This window comes from Chrysochloris asiatica, unplaced genomic scaffold, assembly GCF_000296735.1.
Source record: "Chrysochloris asiatica unplaced genomic scaffold, ChrAsi1.0 scaffold00072, whole genome shotgun sequence".
In the NCBI taxonomy this organism is placed as follows: domain Eukaryota; kingdom Metazoa; phylum Chordata; class Mammalia; order Afrosoricida; family Chrysochloridae; genus Chrysochloris; species Chrysochloris asiatica.
The window spans coordinates 8,328,171-8,343,026 of record NW_006408590.1 but is presented as its reverse complement, the minus strand read 5'-3'; the positions used below and the strand labels follow the sequence as shown (position 1 = coordinate 8,343,026).

At 36.1% G+C, this 14,856-nt stretch overlaps 2 protein-coding genes across 2 annotated transcripts in view; one reads left to right on the top strand and one right to left on the bottom strand.

Annotated features, from left to right (window-relative positions):
• The window catches only part of CCDC73 (coiled-coil domain containing 73), a 173,584-nt gene extending 169,802 nt beyond the window's left edge, over positions 1-3,782 (top strand). Inside the window, 1 exon segment of the mRNA XM_006864869.1 lies at positions 3,567-3,782. Within this exon segment, the coding sequence (XP_006864931.1) occupies positions 3,567-3,782 (216 nt within the window).
• Positions 3,783-4,189: 407 nt separating this feature from the next.
• Positions 4,190-14,856, bottom strand: part of EIF3M (eukaryotic translation initiation factor 3, subunit M) — a 25,382-nt gene continuing 14,715 nt past the window's right edge. The window contains exons 6-11 of the mRNA XM_006864868.1: positions 12,847-12,930; positions 10,890-10,989; positions 10,439-10,520; positions 5,973-6,116; positions 4,851-4,911; positions 4,190-4,378 (exon numbers count right to left, since the gene is read on the bottom strand). Coding sequence (XP_006864930.1) covers positions 4,258-4,378; positions 4,851-4,911; positions 5,973-6,116; positions 10,439-10,520; positions 10,890-10,989; positions 12,847-12,930 — 592 coding nt within the window. The 3' untranslated portion in view covers positions 4,190-4,257. The remainder of the gene's footprint in view (positions 4,379-4,850; positions 4,912-5,972; positions 6,117-10,438; positions 10,521-10,889; positions 10,990-12,846; positions 12,931-14,856) is intronic.

The following is a 14,856-nucleotide window of genomic DNA, read 5'->3' as shown; positions in this document are numbered from 1 at the left end:
AGGTAGTATTGATTTGTCTTCTAGCTCCACTAGTCTGGCTTCCATCTCTTCAATTCTACTCCTTTGCCCTTCCAATGCACTGTCCATTTCTGATATTCTGCTATTGTTTGGACCTCTTTTGGATGGTGTCCAAAGCTTTTTATTCCTGTAGTGCTTTCCTGACTTATTTTTCTCAACTTTTCTGTTAAGTGTTTTGATACATTTTGTTATCATTTTTCTGAATTCCTACTCAAGCCTTTACAAAGCCTGCCCTCCTTCCATTATGAAGTCAAGGTCTACCTCCAGCTCATTTGTCTCAGTCACTTTGTTCCTGCATGTCCAGAGACTGTCATCTGTTTCTTGGGAATAGTTAGTTGGCTGTGACCTTAATACTTAAATGTGTGATTTGGTAGTTCATTATGCTGTCAGAGTGCCTCTAGGTAGATGTGATCCCTTTTCACTCATAATACTCCACAGGGTAACTGTTGCAGGTGTTGGCTACCTATCTGGTGTATGGCAGCTGGTATTGGTTCTTGCCTGGATGGCATTTTATAGAATGTGATTGTCGTTGACTGTATGTCCACAATTGCTGTTTCTTACTGGGTAATATAGGGAACAAGCCCTCTAAAGGTAAAGAGGGGACCCAAAAACAAAACAGCAACATGTGAAAAAAATAAGATACTGTAGTCTATAATTGCAGAAAAGAGAGGAAAAAAAAAATTCTGTACACAAAACATGACTTTACTGTGCCTCTCTCGGCTTCTTGCCTCCAAGGCCGCCTGAGATATTTCAAGATGCCACTGTTATTATGATGTAATTTAGGATTTAGTTTACAACCTGTGCCCTTTTTAGTCTGCCTGTCCTGGTCCACAACTCCGTTCAGGCCTTTTTCCTAGTGATAAACAGTTCTGGGCCGGCTGTGGCCGTTTGCACTGCCATTTGGTTTTAAGTGGAAACTAAATTTTGAGATTTGTGCGCATGTGTAGTTGAACCCTCTGGGGGCGGAGGGGGTGTGTACTCGCTCAGGCATCCCCTGTAGTCACCAGAATGGAGTTGTGCAGACAGAGAGACCAACTGATCAAAGAAAAATAATCTATACCTGTATCTCCAAGGATCAGTCAGGAGTCAGGCCTCTGGCTGCTCTGATCCTTCCCCTGTTCCATCTTGCCCAAGATGGCTTCTTCGGGAGCTGCGGAGGTCAGAGGATCCGCAAGCACTGGATTTCTTGCTTCCGCTACAAATTCCACTCACTGTAAACCTTCAAACTTTTTCCTAAAATATGTGGTTCAGAGTTCTGGGACCATCTCCTGAACCTGCTTCATTCGGTTTTCTGTTATTGCTTATAGAGATCCTCACTGCACTTCTCCCTGATCCATCATCAAGCCCCGCCTCACATGATAGAATTTTGAAAGATCAATAATTTATTAATAACTTTTCTCAATAAAGCAAAAAATGGCAACTATACTCGTGTACCTTACCAGATGGAATGCAAAATGACTACATGTGTAGGAAGACGACAGGGAAGCTCAGTATAGGTAGCCAAAACAATAGACCAACAACTACTCGTAAATTCAAATTAGATTCAGACGAAGACTTGGAACAAGGGTTATCGTTGCTGATGTCAGATGGCCTTGGTTGAAAACAGAGAATACCAGTAAATTCTTTTCTTGTGCTTATTGATGATGCAAAAACATTAGACTATGTGGATCATAACTATGGATAACATTGTGAAGAATAGGTATTCCAGAACACTTCCTGTGCTCATGAGGTATCTGTATCTAGACCAAGACTGAATGACTTAAAAATTAGGAAAGGTGTGTACCATGGTTGTATCTCTTTTAGAAATTGAATTATATATAGAACATGACACCAGGGCTGGAGAAGACTCCAAACAGCCAAAATGTTTAGAAGCAAGGACATTGGCACTTACTTCATCTCTTGTACTTTGGACATGTTGTCAGGAAGGACTAGTCCCCAGAGAAAGACAACATGAGTAGAAAAGTAAAGAGTCAGCGAAAATGAGGAAGATTCAGACTGTAATGGACTATACAGCAGCAGCAGTAAATTGCTCGAACAACTGAGAGAGAGCACTGTTTTGTTCTGTTTATGTATAGGGTCACTATGAGTCGGAACCATTTCCATGGTGGCATGTAATTCAGAATCAACTAGATGGCAGTGAGTTTGGGTTAACATATAAAATCTTATCAAACAAGTTTAGAAGTGTACATACAGAGAACAGAGATATACATCAAAATGTCAAATGATGGTTGGGATCTTAAGATGTTTTTAATGTACTTTTTATGCTTTTCCATTATTTCCAAAATACACAGGTAGTTTCTTTATAACTAGAGAATTAAAAATCCTAGTAATCGTTATTTTTAAATTGCTAACCCAAAGGTCAGAGGTCCAAGTCCATCAGCTGCTCCTCAGAAACTTTATTAAGGGTCCTTATGAGTCAGAACTGGTGCTGCTGGTGTGGCACTGTGTGTTAATGTGCCAGACTGCAAAGTCGGTGGTTCAAGCTTACCAGCAGCTCCTTGGGAACCTTAGACAGGGTCGCTATGGGTTGGACTCAACAGCACGTAACAACAACAACAACATGAGTCAGAACTGACTAGAGAGCACTTAGCAATATTTTCTCTTTGCCTGGAATATTTTTATCCGGATCTCTTTCTGAAGGCATTCAAACAATTTCAAGAATTAACTTCAATTTCTTTTAACATGGAAAAATAATAAACAACTTATATGTTCAACAGAAATACTTATTTTATCACACATTCATACCAGCGAGCATTATACAGCCACTGGCAATTGTTTATGAAGTATTTAAGGACATAGGAAACTGCTCAAAGGAAAAAGATATAAAATTCTATAGAATTATAAAATATGCTAAAAATAGAACAGACTAGTACCAAACAATGTCAAAATGTCTGGGAAATACTCTACTAATGAGTTTTAGTTCTTTATGCTTTTCTGTATTTTCTAAATTTCCATTAAGTATATTATCAAAAACTTTAAAAACTTTTTTTAAACACAGTATTAAATGTATGACCAAGTGCAGTTGTCTTGGAAATATGCCAACTTCCAAATACCTCATTTCTCTTTCCTGTTTCTTCAACAATGGCGCTCTGAAGCATGAGAGGAAACATGAAGTAAAAGGCAATTTTTATACGGCAGCTTATTTCCGTTATAATTTAAAAATTTTCCCTGGCTTTGATATAAGATACAAAACATAAGACATCTTTGGGAAGGGAGTAGAAGACAAAACAGATTTTTATCTGCATTGTTTTAAGTATCTTTTCTTTCCTTTTAATGTGAGCTCAAGACCTTTTGGAAAACATTTGTGGTATCTCTGGAATATATTCGGGGCTTTGAATCATGTCACTACATAAACCTACAAATTTATATTTAATAGTTTTCTGGTAACAAAATTACTAAGGTAGTTGTGGGAAATCAGCCAAGTGGGGAATTTATCACATACTGAACTGCAGAGGTTTACCAGATTTTCTTTAAAGTCTTTTGTCTATAATTGTTTAGAAAATATGACTAATAAACTTCAGTGTTAAAACAACGTTGGCCTCTTCTAGGTAAAAACAAAGCCTCTGAGATCAACTCTGCTACAAAGTCCTTTTCAGTCAATCAAGATGAAAGATACTACTGGTTTGGCTGCCTCTTCCACTGATGAAGATGAATGGCAAAACCTCTTAACAAATCAAATAAATGAAATTGAAAAGTTCCTAAATTCAGAAAGTGACAACCAACCTAGAAAAAGAAAAGCAGATGAAATATAGGAAGAAACATGAAAATAATGCTGGTAAATGCTTTCTTTCAATAACGTATGGATGTAATTGAAATACTGATGTAGTATTGTATAGAATGAAACGATTAAAGTCTTAGAGTTGTCATTTCCCAATGCTTTCTGATGATTTAATTATATTACTTGCTATCTACTCTGCAAAAGCTTCAAGATAGTACATATGCAAGCAGTTTGCTCATAGCATCAACTCTCCTTAATTAGAAATGTGTACATTATGATTTCCCATCCATAGTCTCACTTCAGAACTCCTTTAAAACCCTTCTTTATAGAACACAACTTATGGGGAATTATACAAGATAGACATATTGACCTTTTCTAAATACTACTTTGTATTTTAGAGTTTGTGTGATTTCTTTCCCTTTAAATGAGAATACCCAGACTATAGTTAAATTTGTTTATGTTTTACTATGAGTTAGATATTTCCACGCCCAAAAAATGCACAAAATTAAATTCATAAAAATTCATGTATCAGAAAGACTCAGCAGGCTGTTTTTCACTTTGTTCAAGTTTTGTTTCCAGGCGTTAAGTGTGTCATACAGTTGTTGCCATTGCTGCTTTCCAAATGTTCGATGTGTACTATGACTAAAAATTAAAAAGATAAAAAAAAAATTAGCCAACCTTTTATCCTATGGCCTTCATTTTCAAACACTACACACTTCTGACTAGTTAAAAGCGAGAGTAAATATACAGTAAAGACAGTTTACAACAGTAAGAAATTTTAAAAATTAGATATTTAGTTTTCAAATCTTTACCATTTTGGTCCTAAACCTTGTTCCTACTGAACAACTACATGAAGCAGACACAAAAGACATTAGTATTCTAGCCAATGCTGAGCCATTAAATGAAATGTGCTGGAAAATAGGACTCTTTCATTAAATAAGCTAATCACTTTCAGTCTGAACTTTAATAAAATTATGATAAATAGCAACTATTTAACTACAGTCAACTGATAAAACACCACCTTTGTTCTAGTTAGAATACTAAACACTCAAGTGAAATAACCTGTGAAAACTTAGTCATCTCACGAAATACTGCAAAATAGTAAATGTCTTACCTGACAACTACTTTTCTCTGGGTCTGATCAATTTTGCAGTAGACCATTTTAGTTCTTACTGCTGGAAAAAAAACGTTTTACATGGTATGTCAGTTATATACAACAATTCCAAGGAAAATCGCTAAGGTATGAAAGAAACTGTGACCAACTAAGCCATAATAAAACTTGACATTATTTTCCAACATTATTTTACTGTTTGAATCTAGTAATAAGCAAAGCAATGTGATAAAAGGCATTCATCACTCATTTATCCTATGGCTGCTTGGCCTATTTATATTAAATGAATATTACATATAGTTTTTATTAAGAATTCTAGCTGTTGTCCCTACAATTACATTGAGGTGAGGGGCAGCAGCGAATTTCATAGCAAGATACCATGTCTTTATAAGACGGCTGGATTTAGATAATTTCAAAGAACTATGCCAACTATTATATATATTTTACAAATCTTAATCCCTGAAACTTTCAGATTAAAAAGCTAATGGTTTAAAACAATTAAATCACTTTACAATGCAATGGTTGTGGATAGGGTCCTGTGTTTCCAGACTAATCATATAAAATGGCTAATGGTTAACATTTGTACATCATTTACTATGTGCAAGGCACTGGTCTAAATGCTTTACCTGCATTAATACATGGAATCCTCATAACCAAAAATGAAGTATATTTCATAGAGAACAACCTGTTTTCAAATCCAGGTTGACCTGACACTAGAATCTGTGCTCTCCGTCTACTATGTATACTGCCCAAAAGGCATTTATTTGTTCTATGTGATTTCAAAGAGGAGGAGAAATACCAAAAAACAGAAAGTAGTTTATAGTGCCAATGAATTTGCAGTCAACTACAAATATCCCTTAATTTACTAAACATACACACTTGCTATAACACAACCTACTAATATAAGGCACAGTTCCAAGATCAAGTGTATGTTCCACGTGTTGTTGTTGTAAGTGCTACTGAGTCAGTTCCGACTCACAGCGATCCTATACAGGGTTTCCAAGGAGCGGCTGATGAGCTTGAACTGCCAACCTTGAAGTCTTGTGCATTATCTAACAGCGCCACACCAGGACTCCACAATTCAATGTAGTAGAGATAAAAATGAAACTGTTCCAGTAGCCTTACCATCAATAACAAATGCTTCAACGTCATCAGCTCCAATCTGAAGTTCTTGTTGCATTGTGTCAAATGAAATTTCTTTATTTTCCACAGCCATTCCCATAAAAGTAAGTAGTCTCATTTTTGCCATGTTCTGCTCATGTAAGAGTCCTGAATAACAGTAGTGAGCTTGATGAGTATCCACACTAATGACAGACCTGCAGTCACAACTCCTGTGATGGAGTACTTATACTGAATAATTCTGACAGTTTCATGTATATAAACTGACCCCACAATTAAATTATAAAGTACTTAAAATTATCTTTTCTTGACATACATTTCCATATTTCTGTTGTGCCTTAGCTAACAGATTCAAAGTCATGAATGGGTTATAAAATTATATTTTTAAGCCCTAAAAGTATCATGCTTTGCATTTTACGTATTTATATACTTCAGGAGATAAAAAGTACATTTCATAAGAACATTCTCTATTTAACTAATTTTCAGTTAAGCTTATTTTCACTAATAGCTCTCATTTAAATATAGGATTCCTCATCTCCTAGTTTTTCTGTGTGAATCTTACTGGTAAAGGAAGTTTCAAAATATTTTTATAAACACTTTGAGTTATGAAAACATTCCACTTCTCAAGTCACTTTGAATACTTGGGACTTAAAACTGCTAAAGCAAATTTATCATTTAACACAGGCTTTCATAGTTAGTACTAGACAGAATTAAATATCACCATTAATAAATGGCACTTGTTTTTTCTATGGCAAAAATAGAAAATTATAAAAGTAATTCAAGCTTTACATTAGAAATTGTAATGAAACATGCTATCAAACTTTTTAGATCACAAGTAATTGTTAGACCTACAAGGAAACTTAATGAATTACTTCTTTCTGCTCTTCTCATGTTAAAAAAAAATAAAACTGAGGATAAGAGACTAAATGTCTTAAAAGCCAACAAAGTGGCAATGACAGGTCTAGAATATAGGTTTATTTGTAAACAAAGCACTATTTCTAGGGTAAATAAATATTTACAAATCCTGAATATCCAAATTTATTACCTGGTCCTAAATAGTTAAGGTGACAAAAGAATATTGATGCTAATTTCCTAATTATAAAAACATATTTCAAAAAAAGGGAATGTAGAATCATTTATTTTTTCTTTCTCTGAACTTTCAAATTTTGTACACTCAGCAAATGGTTATCTTTTGCCCTCTAATAATTCAAAGCCTCAAGTTCATTCGGCTAAAAAAGTTCTCTTTCTAAGCACTCCATAAATAAGTTAAAATTTATAACATTCATATGGAAGACTAGATAAGCCCATTAATATAGGGCATAATCGTCTATTAATTAGCTGTAATTATGCTACAGACTTCCTATTTGGCACACATTCAACAAAAACATGATCATCATAACTCAAACGAATAAGGTACACAAGTAAGCATTGCTAACTGGGTTTAATGGAAATCTACAAGCATCAAGAAATCAATTAGTGCACATTAACCCTAATTAACAAATGCAAATTAGATGCTGATTGACTTTCTGAAGCAAAAAGGTAGCAACTAGATAACACCAGATTTAATGTGGACATGTTAGGGCAATTCAGTTGACACAAGATAATTCTGTTGGCTCAAGTTGTCAATGTTAATAAAACAACAAAGTGTAACAACTGATGCCACCTGTAGAATCTAAATGTGTGTAACCACAGAACTTCAAGGATAGTAAATGCTTAACAATATATCTAAAACAAACTAAACATATTTAATAGTTTACCCACGCATCTTATATAAAGACATTTCTAATAAAAGATTGTTAATGTGCACAGATGTTCAAGAAACAAAAGGCAAATTAGGGTATTTGATTTTAGTTGACACAATAAATTAGAAATGTCATGATCTTAGGAGGGGGCTTTAAAGTTTGTGGGAAAAGTCCACTATCTTTTAATTCCATTTTCCCACAAAGTTATTGAAGCCCCCTCATATTTCCTACAGCAGAGGGCAGATTCTAAAGATTTTCTCAGTATCTACAAACGTGAAAAAATCCCGCAACTCTTCCTGTGATAGGATAACAAATCATTTTATGATAAAATGCTAGAACTAGGCCTGAAAATTTTAAGATGTAATCCATGTCAACTGATCAGAGAAATGATTTCTCTTATGAATTACATAAACCATTATTTATCCTATCCCTAGAAACATGAGTATAAAAACACTTCAAATTGATACTTAGTCACTATTTGAAAACAATTAAGCTTCAAGTCTTTAGGTCTCTTGTTTTCAAAATTCAAACTTTTAAGCCAGTGAAGTGTGAGTTAGACTTACAGAAAGCTGTGCTTTGTTTCACAAAACTAGGACACTATTTTCAATGATGGAAGTCAGTCTTCAGTGTCATATTTCAATTTCAAAGTTATAAAAAAAAAATCTAATTTTATGGAAACATTTATTCATTACTAATATGTCAAAACCTTAATGTAGTAATAAAAAAATGTGCATCATTGAGCAATTTCGGCATTGTCACTGACCCGTCTTAAAATGCTGCAATATAGAAAACGCAGTTTTAATGCATGCAATAGCTTATGAACCAGTGCTCCTTTGAAACAGTCAATTACACATCAATGGGGGAGTGTCAAAGTGTTAATTACTACTCCTTTTTCCTTGGTGCGTAAATAAAGAGGTTGCTGACATTAACATTCCATCACATAGCTTCATGCCACAAAACAAATTAACTGGGACAGAATGTGGTTTTCTAGGTCTAATGCACCTGGTAAAGCTTTTTACATATACATACTTGCAACTACTTCATATCAGTGTATTTAAATGCCTTACTATGTTCAGAATAATTCAGTCTTCCTCAATTTTCAATGGCCTCATAGAATTTACAAGAATTAATGATCTCTAAATCAAAGACTCACAGAAATTTTAACTATATTCTTCACCTACATCTTAAACAACTAGAAGACTAACAACTCAATATGAATAAGGAAACTATACCCAGCCTCTATGTATTTTAATTATTACTTGGTAGTAATGCAAAGCACCTTAGTTTCACAGTTAATTTCATTATCCAAAAATTAGTAGTCTGAACAATTAAAACCTGTTCAAATGCTGATTTTCAAAGTTTTTTCTTTGGAATTTTAGTGTGCAAAAACATGCTACAGAAGGAAATGAAAATCCTGAACATATGTGAAATTTGCTCAATGAGGAAGAATAAGATTTTATTCAATTTGTTAAACATTTTACTGAGCTTGTGACGTGCTTGGATGCACTTGACAAAAAAATTCAAAGGTAAAAATCATAAAGCTAAGACTTAACTACGCTGTCTTCAACAAATTATATTTAGGTAAGTTTCTCCTATCCTGCAAAGTCACAGCATCTCAATATCTACCTACAGCTTCATAAAATATTCTTAGAACGCTTTATCCTTTTATAATTTGTTCATTTCAAGGGGGATTTCATTAGTTATATGAAAATAGTTATACAACTGAGATTATCATGCATCTACGAAATAAGGTATTCTAAAAAGAAACATTCTTACTTTTAACAGTAGTGTTTAATTTAATAAACGTGCTGTTAACTATCAAATTTCATCAGTGTTTCCAAAATCACAATGATTAAAGAAACAGTATTTACAATCCTTTAAAAAAAACTTATGTTCCTTCATATCCAAAAGTCTAAAGACGCTCATATATCATTTGTGGATTATCTTTCCATCTGAATCTTCTTCAAGCACTTGCTTCTTGCTATAACTTTACCATGGGACAATGAGTCAATTTAGACCCATAGTAACCTGTTTGGACAGAGTAGAACAGCTCTGTAGGGTTTCTAAGACGTTAAGTTTTGATGGGAGCAGTCTGTATCAATCTTTCTCCCAATGAGTGACTGATTGGTGGTTTGAACCACTGACCTTGCAGTTAGCACTCCAATTTTTATCCCTCTGTGCCACAAGTGCTCTTTAATCATAGGAGTGGCGGTGATGGACATATACCCTGGAGTCAGTTCTGAATCCTAGCGACCCTGCAAATCTTTACGGGAGCTGAAAGCCTTTATCTTTCTCCTGTGGAGCAGTTGGGAGATTCGAACTGCCGACTTTGTGGTTAGCAGCCCAGCTCATAATCCACTACATTACCAGAGCGCCTTAGCCATAGAAGTAGGACACACACAGAAAAGTCCATACAAACCCAATAAACTGTATGAAGAGAAAAAGGCCCAGCTTTTCTGAATCCTACCCCTTACGTTTTCCTTCACAAATGCAAACCCCTACATCTTTCTGGTTTCCAATTCCCAATCATTTCTAATTGAGCAATCTTTAAAACTGTCCATCTGTGTTTACTGCTGTGTTGCTGTTACAGCTTATATCACTCGTTGGGTAATCTACAAATAGGGTCCCACCCTTGTTTGCTGGGTCTCTCACAATGCTTAAGTATAATACCAAGTAGCATATTCCCAACCTTTCTCTACCCTTTACAGAAAAACAAAACTACAAACTTACCTAATGAATCAATGAAGTCTTTATTATTCTGATAAAACTTGACATATGATGCCAATTTAGCACTCACAAAAATGGTTAAAAGCTGTACATACAAAAACAAAAAAGGATACTATTAATATAGAATCAAGATTCCTACTGAAGATACTTAAGATGCTGGTACCAGCAATATAACCCTCTATCTTTCAGTGTAGAAATATTAATCACCTTCATCAAACTATCACAAACTTAAAAGAGTCAGTAGACATAGTGGTGGGTTCATGTATTTTAAAATATCAAATTAACCATCCTAATAAGCTAGCAACATTAGAGAAAAGCTGAATCAATTTTCAAAGCTTATTCCTGACATAAAAAGAAAAAAATAATAGTCATATCCATAAACAAAGCAAGAGTACTTGTTCAGTATGCAAGAGTTAAGAAAAATTTTTTCAAACTAAAAGATAAAACTACTCACGTCATGAATAAGCTCGCCTTCCAAAAACTTGACTGGTTTTAAAGTAAGAAGATGGTCAAAAAGGAATGCATTTGGATCTTTCAATGCCCGAACAATGCACCTTAATTAGAACAACAAAAAAAAAAACTCACGAGTTTTCCTAGTACTTTTTATAGACCACAAAATATATTTACTTTAGTTCTTGTTAAGTGCCGTCAAGTTGGTTCTGACCCATAGTGACCCTGAATAGGATTTCCGAGGCCGTAAATCTTTACGGGAGCAGAAAGCCTCATCTTTCTCCTGCGGGTAGCTGGTAGTTTCGAACTGCTGACTTTGCGGTTTACAGCCCGATTCATAACCACTACGCTACCAGAGCTCCTTATTTAGTAAAACTCCAATATACATAGCATAGCAACAATGACATTAAATAGGTCAGGTCAATCAATAGAATTTATCATGTACGATACTTAAAACAACAATCTGTTTTAGCAAAATGAAATAAAATAGCTGTAGGCAATACATGGAGCCCTGATGTGGTGATGTAGCATTGGACTGCTAACCACAAGGTCAGGGGTTCAAGCTGACCAGCTGATCCTTGGAAACTCTATAAGAGATTGCTGAGTTGGCACACTGACTCGACAGCATGTAACAACAAGGCAAAAAATAGCTGGAGAACACATTCATCAAGATAACTAAAATAACTTAAAGAAAAGATTTGAACACAGACAGTCTGACCTCAAATCAACAGATTTTTACCACTAACTATGCTTTCTATTTGGAGTCCTGGTGCGGTGCTGTGGGTTAATACGCTGAACTGCAAGACCAGCAGTTCAAGCTCACCAGACGCTCCTAGGAAACCCTATACAGGGTCACTATGGGTTGGAACCAACTTGGCGGCCCTTAGAGTCTACTTAGAGTCCTGGTGTGGCACTGTGGGTTAATGCTCTGGACTACAAAGTCATTCTGAATCACAGGATCGGTAGGTTCAAGTTCACCAGCTGCTCCTAGGAAACCCTATAAAGACAGGGTCTCTGTAGGTCGGAACTGACTCAACCGCACTTACAACAAATACCTTCTATTCAAAGACAGATAGTTACCACAAACTATCCCTTTGACTGGCGTCTTGGTGTGGCACAGTAGGAATGCACTGGACCACAACTTACCAGCCACTCCTCAGTAACCCCATACAGGGGTGCTATGAGCCAGAGCAGATGCAATGCCACTTAATAACAACATCCCTTTTAGTAACATCTTGCATATACTTGTCTACCTGAAGCAGTAATCTTTTAAGGAAGTTTTCATCATCTAGGTTCATATATATAAAATGCCCTTATTAGAAATGGGCTAATTTTTAGCATCTATTCCTCATCTATCTAATCTTTGTTGTTGTTAGTGCTATTGAATTGGTTCCAACACATAGCAACCCTGTATGGGTTTCTGAGGAGTGGCTGGTGGGTCTGAACCACTGACCTTGAGTTCAAACTGACCCTGAGGTCCAGTGCATTATCCGGCAGCACCAAGTCTTAATATAAAATCAATCCAAGATTAGGTTCTAGTTCTTAAAATGCGTATCACCCCAATGCGCCAAATAATCCAGTCCATGTAGTTATGCACTATGGTTCTTCAATACCTCAACTCAATTATCTTAATCTTAATTCTAGTATCCACATCAGAATCACCACTGCTACTGTTGTTGTAAGTGCCATCGAGTTAGTTCTAACCTACAGCGACCCTGTATAGGGTTGCTGAGGAGTGACTGGTGAACTAGAACCACTGACCTTGTGGTTCAAACTGACTTTGCAGTCCAGCACATTAGCCTGCAGCACCACAACAGACGTCCAGAATAACCATGGGGCACACATTACCACACAGTTTCAGATAACTAGTGGTTGCAAACAGGATTTCAGGGTTATAATCAAATACTGTAGTTACCCTATAAACTGCAGACTGTCATTAAGAGCAATGTGTTTAACATTACCTGTGGGCATCAACTCTAGCTTGAGATGCATTATCTTCAGTGTAACTTCCCAGCAATTCCACCATGACTTTGGAAGCAGCATCACTAAAAAGAAAAGTTGCTTTAGGAATTTCAAAATGTTTTTACCATCACTGATTCATGCAAAAATATTTACTAAGTATCAGGTACTGTGCTGATAATAGGGGTGATTAAGAGACATCCATGAAGTCCTGGTGTGGTGCTGTGGGTTAACGCACCAGACTGCAAAGCCGTTTACAACTTCCCTTCTATTCAGAGTCCTGGTGTGGCGCTGTGGGTGAATGCGCCAGACTGCAAAGCTGTTTACAACATCCCTTTTACTCAGAGTCCTGGTGTGGCACTGTGGGTTAATGCTCTGGACTACAAAGTCACCAGCTGTTCCTTGGAAACCCTACAGAGGGTTGCTATGGGTTGGAATCGACTCAATGGCACTTAACAACAACAGACATCCATGGTCTTTGTATATGGAAAAAGTCTTGGGACTAGCATTCTAGTGTATGCAAGACAGACAACTAAGCAAAAAATATTAACAAATGAGTAAATGCTATGAAGGAAATAAGATTTAATGAAGCAATGAAAGCTGAGGCATGAGAAAGGCTATTTTATATATAATATGATTAGGGAAAGTCACTCTCTGAAGAGATGACGTACGCAGAGACCTTGAGGATGTGAAAGAATTGGTCATGAAGAGACAGGGGTGAAGATGGAGGTTGAAAGGCCTTTTTCCAGGCAAGGGAAAAAAGTATAGCAGCATGGCTGAAGCAGAGCTGCCATTCAAATATTTAAATAACGCTACTAAATACAACTTCCCAATTAATTTGTCCTTAAAATTATGCAGATGATCAATTTTAACTGCAGTGAAAAGGGCAAGATAATTAAATACATTCATTCAATTTGGATTCTTAGAAAATGTTTATCTTTATCCTTCATTTCCCTCTTTAAGCTGATGAATATTTAGCCAGTTATAAAAAGCTTTGCTAAGTTTTTTTTTTTTTTTTTGCCTACAAAGCAAAACAATAAATTAAATGGTATTTTAAAAACTTCCTTCCAAACTAAGGTTTACCTGGTATGTAAATGTAATTACAGACACGGTTAAGTATAAACAGTAACTATGTTGTTGTTAAGTGCTGTCGAGTCGGTTCCGACCCACAGCCAGCCACCCTGTACAAGGTTTCCAAAGCTGTAAATCTTTTAGGGGAGCAGAAAGCCTCATCTTTCTCCTGAGAACAGTAACTATGGTGGTGGTTATGTGGTGTGGAGTCAGTTCTGACTCATAGCGACCCTGTACAGGGTTTCCGAGGCTGTAAATCTTTACAGAAGCAGAAAGCCTCATCTTTCTCCCAAGGAACAGCTGGCAGTTTCGAACTGCTGACCTTGAGGTTCGCAGCCCGATTCATAACCACTACCCTACCAGAGCTCCTTAACAGTAACTGTAGGAATTTATAAATTAAACAAAACAATGTTTTACTTACTCATTAATTCTTTTGTGTCCAACTACCAGCAGAGACACATTCCAATTTCCAGTTTTAGCAACCACAGGGCAGCTCAACTATCTAATAAACTAAAGAAATCTTTTTAACTGTCTTGGAGAGGTATGTTTGTTTTCTTGTGTTTATGCTAGTTTGTTTTTGGAGTCCTGGTGTGGTGTTGTGAGTTAATGTGCTGGACCGCAAAGTCCGTTTGAACCTCAAGGTTGGCAGTTCAAGCTCACCATCCAGTCCTTAGAAACCCTATATAGTGTCGCTATGAGTTGGAAACGACTAAATGGCACTTAACAACAATATACATCAGATAAAATAAACCATTTAAAGTACAAAGCATAGAAATTGGTATATAAAACTCATGCAAATGCTAACTAGCATTTCCCTGAAAGATGCACCACACCAGAGATACTCTGGTACCAATCTAACAGGGCACAGGGGATCCATAACAATAAGCACTCTTATGAAAAAGAAAAGGCCCATTGATGCCACCACCTGGCCAATCCATCTC